This window comes from Carica papaya, chromosome 3 (assembly GCF_054855325.1).
Source record: "Carica papaya isolate Zhongbai chromosome 3, ASM5485532v1, whole genome shotgun sequence".
In the NCBI taxonomy this organism is placed as follows: Eukaryota; Viridiplantae; Streptophyta; class Magnoliopsida; order Brassicales; family Caricaceae; genus Carica; species Carica papaya.
This window is the reverse complement of record NC_142311.1, coordinates 25171143-25184076: the sequence shown is the minus strand read 5'-3', so window position 1 is coordinate 25184076 and position 12934 is coordinate 25171143. Positions and strand designations below refer to the sequence as shown.

Sequence of the window (12934 nt, the reverse complement as noted above, 5' to 3'; positions counted from 1 at the left end):
TTTTTAAGAGCAATAAATTTATCAAATAAATCACAATGGAAAGATAACTCACCAGTATCTTTTGGAAATAAAGAAGATTTTTGACTTAGGATGGAATGCATGATAATTTTTCCTGATTTATCTCTCATTGAATAATTTTAAAAAAAAAGTTCTGATTTATCCAGACGTCCAACATTTTCTTCTTGAGTAAGACATTGTACAGTAAAACTCTCCCTTAAATATGAACTTTCCCCTGAATACAACTGTCAAGTGTTACTTAATTGGGTATCACCTCTTCCTTCTCACTTTTCCCCTGAAGAGGTATTAATTTGAATGGAAATAAGACTCGATTTATCTAAAGGTAACATCCATAATCACAAAGTATTTTCGACATAGTGTATAATAACACTTGTAACCTTTTTGGGTAGGAGAATACCTAACAAATACATACTTGAGAGCTCTAGGTTCTATCTTACCCACATTTCTAACATAAACAAAGTAAACACATCCAAACACTTTTGGGGGAACAATGCAGAAATTTTTTCCTTATAAAACCTTCATAGGACTTTTAAAATCCAGGATTTGCAAAAATATTTTATTGATAAAATAAGCAGCTGAGAGAACTACACCTCCGTAGTAACTTTTCGGTAGATTTATGGTGAACAATACCTCCAGTATGTATCTGTTTTTAGTTTAAGCAACCTCATTTTGTTCACTGTTATATGCATAACTTGTCTAATAAATTATCCCATTTAACTTCAAATAGGCACAGAACCCACTATTCATATATTTTGTACCATTGTCACTTCTAAATATCTTAACTTTAATACTAAACTGTGTACATATAATTTTATACAATGATTAAAAGCAAGAAAATATATTATCTTTTACTTTTAATAGATAAATCTATGTTAATATAGTACAACAATCAATAAAAGTAACAAACTATCTATGACCAGATAGAAAAATATTCTGAATAAGTACCCACACATTAAAGTGAATAGTTATAAAAAGATTGGTACTTTTATTATTACTTAAATGATAAGAGTTTTTTTTATGTTTAACAAGTTCGCATGCATCACAAAATAAAAAATTTATGTAAGTTTTTTTAAATAAAGTAGAATATAATTTTTCTAAAACAAAAAATAAAAGATGTCCCAATCATCAGTATCATTATAGTATTTTCATATTGACTTGCTTATTACCAATGGTGGCTTGATTATCGATTAAGTTCTAGTTTCTATCCAAAACATATAAGTCATTTTGCAGTCTATCAATATCAATCTTCTTCCCGATTTAAAAATCGTAAAAGATGCAATAATCAAAAAAAAATTTAATTTTACAATTGAAATCTCTAGTGATAGTACTAATAGAAAAAAAAATTGTAAAAAAAACTAAACACAAGTAAAACTGAAAAAAAAAGTGTAACAGCAGGGGTACAAGTAATGGAATTTGTTCAAGACACGGGAGTGTATGACCCATCTATTATACGAACATTTTCCCCTTCAGTACAAAAAAAATAACTTAGAAATTTTTTAAAAGAGTTTATCATGTATCTGTTAGCAATATCTGATTTTATTATATTTGATGTACCAACAGTTGATGAAAAGTTAAGTTGAGTCAGAAGACGTTTCAGGTTTTGAACCTGTTCTATTGAAAAAAACTCCAACGGATAGTGAGCCAGGTATTTCTCTGATTTCAACAAAATTTTCTTGAGTTCTCATGGTTTGACCTCTCCTTCTCTCATAACCTCTAGTTGGTTTTTCATACAACTTCCAGCAAGTTTCTCTAGTGTGTTTTATTTTACTACAATAGTCACACTTCCGTATAACTCTAAATTGGTCAGACTGAGCAATTAATTCAGCCTTCTCAACTAGAGCAATGTGAAACATGCTATTTCTGCTACTTTTTTCTTAGTGCACGTAAGCATTCTAATTAGAGAAAATGACACTTACCATGTAACTGGACCCATATTTGATCAAATTTGGCGTTCAGACCAGTTAAGAAATCATAAATCCGTTTTCTTTCTATCAATTTCTGAAATTTGACTATATTTGCAGGACAATCTGTCTAAAAGTCTTGATAATAATCTAACTACTGTCATAATCCACTCAATTTAAAAAAATATTGAGAAATAATCCTCTCTCCTTATTTTATGCCATGAATTTTATTTCGAAGTTCATAAATTCAGGCGTCATTACCCACTTTTGGGTATGTAAAAGATGCTACATTTTATATTTTTTGGCAGTATTAAACATCAGACATATTCTGCAAATGTGGGATTGCATGGAATTAATGAGGCATGACATTACTGAGGAACTCTCAGATTCTCATCTATTATATTCTAAACTACCAATATCCGGTTCACCTCACTAATAATTTAACCCTGCAATCCTCTACATTTGATAAACAATAAACAAGATCTCGACCAAGCAATAAAAGGTTATCAAAACTAGTAACACTCATTTTTTTTACTTCTGTCATTTTATAGTGTTAGAGACAAGAAGAACAAAACTCAATAATAAAAAACAGACCTCCTATTTGCATCAAAGGAACCAAAAAATGATAAAAAAATTAGAATCATATATGTTTGGCTCAGCTCGGCTCAATAGCGACCCAAATGTGGCTAGCTCGGCTTGGGCGCGGACGGATCAGATCTGAGTGGTCCAGCGCATGGAATGGCTAGATTGGATGTCCTTGTGCACAAAAAACTAGAATGGCAGAGCGAAGGAGATCTTGTCCGATCAATGCAGTGCGATTTAGTGCATGACTGGAGCAGTGTGGCGTGCGCGAGAAGCAAGTGAGTTGTCTCCAGGCGCAGATCAACCAAAACGGAGCGATGGAGGGCGCAAAATGACAGATCTGCTGAATGCGAGCAACTGCGTGAAAAAAAGGCCGAAAATACTCAATGAAGCTTGATTTCATACGGAAAAGAACCAAATTTGTCTCAATAGGGCATTTCTGACTATGTTCCAAAGATTTTCGGGGCAAATGGGATGTTGCCAACGGCGCATGTGGCTCATGCGTGTGAAAAATGGTCAAGTCTCCTGGCCGATAGTGAGTGGCGACTCCGTCTGGGGTGATTATGAGTTTAGTTTTTTGATAGTTGAGTACTAACTTAGTTTATTTTGCTATTTTAGAATTTGAAAAAAAAAACCTAAAATTAAAACCCTAAAATAGTCTTCTTTTGGATCTGATACCATAAAGACTTTTGAAGAAAAAATATTCTATTTTTTTATTTCTTATTCTTTGTGTTGTTACACTTAAGATATATAGAAAGAATTATCCTTATTCTAACAAGATTCTAATTACATGAGATCACTTTATTATTATAACTCTAAATAATAAAATATTCTATTTAGCATAGTATCTTATTTAATATGGAATCCTTATAAACAATCACACATCTAAAAATGTTCCTTAGACTATCAAGAATGGCAAACTCACTTCCACATTATCTCCATATAAGTTAAGTCTGTGGTTCTCATTGTTGAAAACTTGAGCAGGGTACTTGTTTCTAGCATTGCAAGCCATGTCATCTGCCAACATAAGTATTATCCTCTCATCAGGTATTCCTAGCCGTTTCACAATCCTAGAAAACCATAGAAAAGAAAATCAATCAATAAAAACAAAAAAAAGGACAAATTGAAGGGATTAACTAGTCAAAGTAGAAGATAGAAAAGCTAAAGTAGAATGCTTACCTATATAAAGACAAAGTGTTGGCCATGTGCCGGTAATTAAACCTAAGCACCAAAAATCACAAAATTAAATTCAAGAACAATAATAGATGAGATATCTTTGATCTTTATAATTTTATCCTAGAATTGAAGTCATTACATTCACATCTACATGACTGGCTAGAAAACCAAATCTTTTTCTTTTTCTTATAGATAGCCAGAGAAAGAGTGTGATGTTGCACATGAATAGGCACTAGACCTCTTTATAAGAAGGATATGGTAAATCTATAGATCATAGCTACGAAAAATCTGAAGATCTAACTAGGAAGCAATCCATTGCAGATTTTGTAGGGTGATTTTGAGAGGCAAAGAAGATAGCATTTTCTTGCACAGAATTATGTAAAAGCAGCCCCTTTATCCCTGCAAGCTGGGCATTGAATCTATGAGATGCTTCGACAAAGCCTTGTTTACCAAGTGGCTTTGGGGGCTTCTTACTTGTACACGTCGCCAATGGTGGAACATTATCTATTCTAAGTACTTTCTTTTCTTAAGATGGTTGCTTGTTGAGAACCAATAACTAATCACAAGGCTCAGTCTTTAGAAGCAGGTCAAGAAAGGTACGGTTCAAAATTAATATCGGAATATTTAAGTCATTCGAGAAAAAGTACGCCGCAGCATAGAATGCCTTCTCATAGTGTCACTAGTAATAAGACAATATAAGATCATTATGTTTCACTATTTTATTCATTTTTAGTAAGTCTTATTTTGTCTTATTTCCTCCTTAAGAAGTCACACTAAGCTATCTCGACATCCAACCAATAAATTGGTGTTTTATCTTTATTAAACAGACTGTTTATGAATAACGCTATTGATTTCTCTATTTGAATTGAGTTCCAAGAACCCTGTACTTCTGGTTGTGACCTATGATTACGGTTGTTATGTATCCTTGTAACTGTGGACCTTATATATTTTTAATATTCTTTAATTTTCTATTTTCTTTAGACGCTAATGAACTGTTTTACATCAATTCTTGACTGCTCCTTAGGTAGTCCCAAAGGTTTTTTGACGGATTCTTCCTGCTTTTAGGGCCTTTTTGGCTGATTCACAGTCCATAGCCTGTTTCCGTCTGTTTTAAGCACTTCTCACTATAGTTAAGGGATTCTTTTGCTTCTAACAATAGATGCGAGTCTTCAACTTCTTAAACTCACAATATTATGTGGTCTAGGTGTTTCATTAATTTCTACTACATCCTTATTTAGCATTTTTTAAAAAAATTAAGGAAAAAACAGTACTTAATGCAAAACAAGAAAACCTTCATTTGGAATAAATTTTCTAATAATGAAACCTTTTTCTGATTATTATTATCATTTTCTATTTTTCAAGTTATATAGGTTATTTAGGTCCATTTAAGTATCATAAAAATTTAGTTTCCTATTAAGTAGATTTACATATTAAAAAATTAAAATCTTTTAGATTTTCTCTTTAATAATTTTCCTAATTAGTTTTAACTAATACCTATATGGAGACTAGTAGCTATCAACATTGAGAATAGACAATGAGAAATTAAGAATTTTATTAGGGTTTTATCCCATGTTATTTCTCTCTATGAATGTTCTTTTCACTATTACTCTATCTAACCTATCTCATTCATTCTACTTCTCCTTTTATTTTTTTTCACCTTGATCTCTAATTTACAACGGCCTACCTTTATTCTTACATTTCTCACCTAAATTTTTCTATTTCTTAAATATATTGGTGATGCAAAATATTGTTATGCCAAAATATATCAGAAATTATAATTTTTTTAAATAGAAAACTACTGTACTCTAGAGTTCATTATTATAGTTTTGGTAACTTTAAAATTTTATTCTTTTTAATATTTAGATTTTTCATTTATTTTAATATTTCTTATTTATATCAGAATTAGTATTCTTAACTTTTTTAGTATTGGTATTTTTTATGTGAGAAGTAAAATTCTTAACTTAGTTTTGCTATTCCTAACCTAGTTTAGGAAAAACTTACTTTTTTCTTGAAATAAAAAATATAATATGTGTAATTAATTACAAACATCAAAGGGCTGGCAACCCACATACAAAAATATTTACATATCAATCATTATATCAATAAGGTTTCCTAAATCCTTCATAGAGTACAAAGAGTGACCTGTAACTAAAAAAATCCAATGTTTAAAATTATCTAACTCTAATGATGCAGGAAGATATGAGAAGGATTGAATCAACTCCTATAAGCCACACAACGTATGCAATATCGAAACTTAACCGCCTAGAAAATCTCTCTCTACTTGAATATACAACACTTAATAGGTATACATAAACAATAAAAGAAAAAACGTCATGGATTTACCGATAAGTTGATCTCCGTTCCTGCACTCAATAAAACTTCTAAAAACTCCTACTTCTTGAAGAACTTGAGAAGTTGAATTAGCAAAATGCTAATTGAAGAAGAAAAGCCTAAGCTTTTATTTTTATTTTCAACTTAAATTGTAATGTGTTTATTTATATGCTTTTTCTGGGATAATCCTAAATGGTTACAAACACTTAAAAAACAAAAAAATAAAATTATATCTCAATTTAGAATTCAACTTAAATAATTAAATAAACATAAGGATAGAATTTACGTTGAAATAAATATTAAAAATATTAAAATAAGGTTGAAATTATCCCATGTGTTTTCCATGCACATGGGGAAATTAGAAACAACATGTGACAAAATGAAGGTGGGTTTCAAAAGGACTTAAGGAAGTGGAGAGCCAACTGATTCGCGGGTCGCGAGTTGGGTGGAGCGCATGGATCGACCCGAAAGCCACACGTGGGTTGTGTGGTGCGGGCTTGTGTGTTGGGCTTGCGCATTGGGCGCGGGCCTGCCAAGCACGCACCTGACCCGGTTGCATGTTGGGCGCGCGTCTGGTCGAGTGGGCATGCGCACACGCGTCTGAATCTGCATGCGGGGCTTGCGGGATTCATGTGTGGGCGTTGCTGCACGCATGGGCACACGGCCCATTCTAGAGCGCGTGCACTTGCACTTGCACTCGCATGAGGCATGCAAGTGGTCTCCTTCGCATGTGAGAAATCTTGCCCACGTGTCGGGGAACCTTCCAGCCTCCTGTTTTCTCGTAGGGTGTATGGTCGTTTTGATTTATACATCACAGGCTCTCGAACAACCAGTGGACATGATGGCCAAGCTTCCTATACGTGCATTGCAACACATGTTATGGGTATAACATCTAGGTCATTATCTTAGTTCGGGATTTTTGGACTGAGTCATTCTTTGGCAGTGCGTCCTGTTACCCTTCGAGTTTCGGGCACCTTCTGGTGTCTTCTCTTCCTAGGTTGGGGTTTATGTCTGGTGGATTCTGCCTCGCTATTTGATACTTGATTGAGAATAGAGTCAACTCGAATACCCTCACTTCGAAATTGTTTCCTTTCGTTTGCCAGAAGGTCATGAGTATTAGCCATTTTTGCCTTCCACCGATTTAAGTTTGTCTTTGGCTATTATTGCGTCATCCCCCCACCCCCATCTTCGAGGGAATTCGTCCTCGAATCTGCAGTGATTATAAATTTTTCATCTAGGGTTAAAAAGGACAAAAGGTTTACCAGATAGCTGGTGGGATGCTCGGATTGTTCTTGAAGGAAGAAACAGCTTTTGGCCTGGTCCGAACTGTTGCCTTTCTCTTCTTATCTTTTAGTGAACTCATCATATGACTTCTTAATTTTAAATTGGTCTTCGTAGGCATCTCTTCTTGACAATGGTGTCAAAACATGGGTGAGGCCTCCCAATCATATGAAGTACTGGTTCTTTTCACCAGCATGGCTAACATTTCGATCATATTGCCATGGCCTTCCTTATAGTAGGTATCCTGCTTGCATGGGAACCACATCGTATGGTATCTAATCTGTATAGTTACCGATAAAAAATGTAACATGTACCCGTTTGGTGACACTGATCTCTTTACTGTCATCCAACCAGCGTATCTTGTAGGGGCTAGGATGTTGTTTGTAAGTTAACACTGTCCGATCTATTAGTAAGGTACTGGCAACATTATTACAACTACCTCCATCGATTATCGCACTATAGACCTTCCCATTGACAAGACATGTAGAGTAGAAAATGGTTTCTCCTTGATCATTGCCCACAAGCTTAACTTGTATGTTAAGTGCTCGCTGAGCCACAAACACATCTCCCTGTACTGGTTGAACGATACTTTCTCTACATGCCTCCACTGATGGCGGGTCTTCCTATTCATTACTATTTTCGTGATCACTGACGATATCTCTATCATCTTTGATAATCATGATGTGTTGATTGGAACATTGGGATGTAATATGCCCAACCCCTCAACACTTGAAACACTTAACAGTGTTTTGACGAGCAGCAGGTGCCTTAGGATTACCTGTTAGGTTGACAGCGGGTTCTTTTTCCTTATTGTCGTCGACCTTTTTATCTTCATCCCTTCAAGTCCATCTCTGATTACCCTGGGGATGGTTATTGACATATCCCCAATTGGTTCTCTTCTCTTTAATTGCCTTTCAATCTTGTTAGCCTTGTGTACCATCTCTTCCAAATCGATATAATTTTGAAGTTCAAGGATGTTGGCTATCTCCTTGTTTAGGCCTTCTAAAAATCGAGTCATGGTGGCTTGCAACTGTTCATCTATTTGGGTCCTAATCATAGTTATTCCATGTCAATTTAAGAATAAGAATGCGGAAGAACAATAAAGATAGTTTTGGGTTTTAGAAATCTTAACTTCGATACCAGAAAACGCAGGAACGTATGGAGAGGATCAAATCAACTCCTATAACCCACACAATGTATGCAATATCGAAACTTAACTGTCTAGAAAACATCTCCCTTTGCTTGAATCTACAAGACCTAATAGGCATTCATAAACAAGAACTAGGAAATTGAAAAGGAAAGCAAAAACGCAACGGATTTACCAATAAGTTGATCCCCGCTCTTTTGTTCAACAAGACTTCTGAAAACTCCGATTTCTTGAAGAAATTGAGAAGTTAAATTAGTAAAATGCTAATTGAAGAAGAAAGTCCTAAACTTTCACTTTATATTCTCAACTCAAATTGTTATGTGTTTACAACCTATGAGCAAAAATCTATTTATAGGATTTTTCCAAAATAATCCTAAATGGTTACAAACACTTGAAAACAATAAAATAATATTTTATCCCAATGTAGAATTCAAATTAAATAATTAAATAAACCTAAAAATAGAATTTACATTAAAATAAACATAAAAAAATATTAAAATAAGGTTGAGATTATCCCATGTGTTTTCCATGTAAAACACATGGGGAAATTAATTAAAACATGTGGAAAAATGAAAGTAGGGTCCAAAAGAACTTAAGGAAGTGGAGGGTCAACCAGTTCGCGGGTTGTGGGTCGGGTGGAGCGAGCTTAACTCTGCCCCCATTTCATTTTGAAGGGGGCCAAAGAAATGTCTCCACCTGCTGTAAACAGTCTTTATTCGAAATTATATTGAACGGGTCAATCCTCCCCTTCCCTTTGTTTTAGCTACTTATTCTAAGGTCTCCTCGCCAAGAGCTCCCCGGCAACAACAGAGGAAGCGTATTATGTCAGTGAAGACTTGGTGTGAAGCCTTAGAGCTTACGTTAGAAGAGCAAAACGCTTGGGGCTAGGGTGAGCTAAAGGGGTACAACATAAGTGAGTGAATGTATGTAAGTCCAATAAAACATAACTGTTCTAAGAGGGGCGGGCCACCCACCTTCAAAGGGTCTTTATCCTACCGACCATGAACGGATAGTTACCCTTTCTCCTTCTCAGAATGTTCCCAAACTTGCTCAAGAATCAAAGCGTGAATGGCACTTCGAAGTGCCTCACGTTGTTCTTGATGGGGATTGGCACGGGGAGAAGGAAGTCGAGAATTCTAGCTGCTCGTAGCGTGGGTCGACAAGAAAACCACACGTAAATCGCATGGTGCAGGCCCATGGGTTGGGCCAGCGCGTTGGACGCAAGCCTGCTTGACCTGCACCTAGCCCAATTGCGTGCTGGGCGTGTGTCTGGCTAATTGGGCATGCATATGTGCGGCTAGTTTCGCATGCGGGGCCTGTAGGCCATGTGCATGGGTGTTGCTACTCGCATGAGCACGCAGCCCGTGCTGGTTCGCATGCACTTGCACTCGCATGGGGAGTGCGGGTGGTCTCCTTCGCGCGTGAGAAACCCCGCCCACGTGCCAAGGAACCTTCCTGTTTCTCATTTTCTTGCGAGGTATATGGTCACTTCGATTTATACATCACGGGCTCTCAAAATACCGGCAGACATGGTGGCTAAGTATCCTGTACGTGCATTGCGACACATGTGTACCCCAAAGATACCCATACCCATATAACATCTGACCATTCTCTTGGTTCGAGATTTTTGGGTTGAGTCGTTCATTGGCAATGATGCCCGTTATCCTTCGGGTTTCTAGCACCTTATGGTGTCTTGTCTTTCTTGGCCGAGGTTTCTGTCTGGTGGATTCTGCCTCATCATTTGATACTTGATCGGGAATAGAATCAACTCAAGTACCCTTGTTCCGAAATTGCTTCCTTTCGTTTCCCAGAAGGTCGTGAGTTCTAGCCTTCTTTCTGCCTTCCACCGGTTTAGGTTTGTCTTTGATTGCTATTGCGCCATCTAACTCTATCAAAATCCTCTTCGACCCCTTCAAAAATTCTTCTATTTTTTTACATCACCCAAAAGATTGCGATGGGAATGAGACCCAAATGTTTTTTCTGACCACTAACACCCTTACATGCCCATATTTCCCCCTTTATGTTGCCCACCATTATCCAACTAATTCCCAACAACTCATACACCATATTTCATAAATTATACACTGAGGGACACCATAGTAAAATATGGTTGCAAGTCTCTTCTGCTCTCTTGATATGAAGTAGCCATTCACCAAAATATTTCCCCTCCTCATCAACTTGTCAATAAGCAAAATACTTCAATGCTCTACTTTCCAAGTAAAGAAAGCAATTCTAGGATGAGCATTCACTTTCCAAATTTTTCGAAAAGGGGAACTTGTCTTCCAATAAGTCATTCTTGACCTAATATTTATAGAAAGACCAACCATAAATGTCCCTATTAGGTTGAGGACCAAATCGGTTGATCACCTCTCTCTCTCAAAGATACTGAAGATAGTAAGCTCAAGAGAAATTCATAACCAATTATTTTCCAATCATTAAGGTTTCTCATTACCTCCACGTTTCATTCCCTTCCTCCCCCAAATTCTCTATATGACTCCTTGACTAAAATGTGTATCGAGCAATCGCAAAGATCAGTGAAAACTTGTCTTTGAGCACTTCCTCTCAAGGCAAGTATGAATTCAAACCTTGTTCTCTCCCCATCGCCAACTCTCCACCACATACATTTCTAAAAACTATCCCTTACTATACCTATCTTTTTCCACATCCCCATCCCACGCGGTCTTGTCATCGCACTGGAATACCAGTCAAAATCTATCATTTCAAATTTTCCCTCAATAACCCCTCGCCACCTAATTCCACTTTCTTCCATAAACCTCCAAATCCACTTGCTCCAAAGCATTTGATTCATTTGAGCGGTTAGTTAGGAATTCAAGCTCCATTGAGAACCGAATTATGAGTTGGAAGTAGGAATTTCAATTAAATCTAAATTAGGAATTGGAACAAAATAGATCTAGGAATCCTGTACTTGTAATAGGCATCTAACTTGATTAGCTTCCTATAAGTAAACCTATTATTATCAATAAATTTATTATCAGAATTGTTTCAAAGAAAACTTAAAGCTTGCTCTTGAAGACCAGATGTTCTTTTCGACAAGCCACAATATAGGCCGCCAAGGCCGAAAATCTAGGAAGCATGCAGCCACTTGCTTGAAGAAATCACTGTGTCCGACCCTTGACCTAATCCCAAGCCCTAGACAATGACAATGGAATTCAAACTAAAATAAGAATGTAAATTGGCGAGTACTCAGATTCTGATATCATTCTAATCCTGTTTACATATGGTTTAAACTCTTCAAGAAGTAGCTTTTCACACCACTTAACAAGTAAAGGAAACCCAATCAACAAAATTTCAACATGGGTATGGATTCATCAAATCTGAAGAAAAATGTATAAAAGAGGAACAGAAGTCATAGAACAAAAGAAAAAGAAATTGGATATGTACCAGAAGCGAGAGGTGCAAACCAAGACAGCCCAGTTGTTAGTGTGCATAGTAGTCTCCCCAGAGGACGAAGATGCAACCGAAGGGCATAGAAACAAAAGAAATACCACTGCCACCATTTTGAAACACGCCATACTGTTCTGGATTGCACAGCAGCAAGATCAGTTTCTTTTTGTAAACTACACAAATATGACTAGATTTGGGTTGATATATAAAATTATACAGTATTTTTGAAAATAGATAAAAAGATCTCAATTTCACTCATTTTGACTCTTAAAAAGTTTAAAATGTCAAATTTCGGATTACATATTATATTCTTGCCTTGTCGATCTTTTCTCCTTCCAGAAAATAAAAACAACTTATTTCCAGCTTTAGTATTACCATGAATAGCTCTTTCAATTCATCTATCATAAACTCCAAAAGCCACAACTCTTTACTTATCCTCTGGGAAATGTATAGTAAGTTCAAGCAAATTTTAGTTAAAAAAATAACTCCAAGAACTGAAGTACACCACTTCTCTATTAGAGAGTGCGGCAACCCAAGTGATGGCAGAGGCTCCCCAAAAATATAACATTCCTTCAAATTTTGAAAGGAAGATTGTAACTAGTTCTATTGGAAGCAAAATCATGTGTTAAATTATGATTGATCTATTTGAAGAGTATTTGGTTTAGAAAAATATCCTGATTTCACGCCTACCCAGTGATGTAGACTTTAAATATGGCTAAGTATTTTCCTTTTACTGTTAAATCCAAAGAACTAACGAAGACTTAAAAGATTCAAAAGCATGCATGATGATTTACTCTCATCTAGCTTATAGGTAGTAACGAGGAATCACAACTATTCATAGTGGAAAGTAATCTTGTTCCTTAAATAACCTAAAACAAGTCAAACAAAATATAAAGAAAAACAAAATATCCAACTTAATTCACGGGAATAAATGTTATCTAGGCCTTATAACTCTAACAACCTTATGAGTAATTTGGAAGGAAAGAAATAGAATGTCTTTTTAATGGCATAAAATTTTCTTTTGATAGGATCAAGGATGCCTAGCACCACAGTTAGGTTATTATAGAGTCATCCTCTCAATCCTTTTGAGGAT

General features: G+C 35.8%; 1 protein-coding gene across 8 annotated transcripts in view; it reads right to left on the bottom strand.

The window, feature by feature from the left end:
* LOC110807703 (Peptidase C13 family) overlaps window positions 1-12934 on the bottom strand; it is a 60021-nt gene that overhangs the window by 38310 nt on the left and 8777 nt on the right. For 4 of the 8 annotated variants that reach the window (XM_088216325.1, XM_088216317.1, XM_088216322.1 and 1 more), the window contains 3 exons: window positions 11839-11970; window positions 3681-3722; window positions 3427-3571 (listed from right to left, as the gene is read on the bottom strand). In XM_088216325.1, coding sequence (XP_088072451.1) covers window positions 3427-3571; window positions 3681-3722; window positions 11839-11970 — 319 coding nt within the window. Of the gene's footprint in view, window positions 1-3426; window positions 3572-3680; window positions 3723-11838; window positions 11976-12934 lie in introns of all 8 variants that reach the window. The other 4 variants (XM_088216319.1, XM_088216321.1, XM_088216323.1 and 1 more) reach the window with 3 other exon arrangements.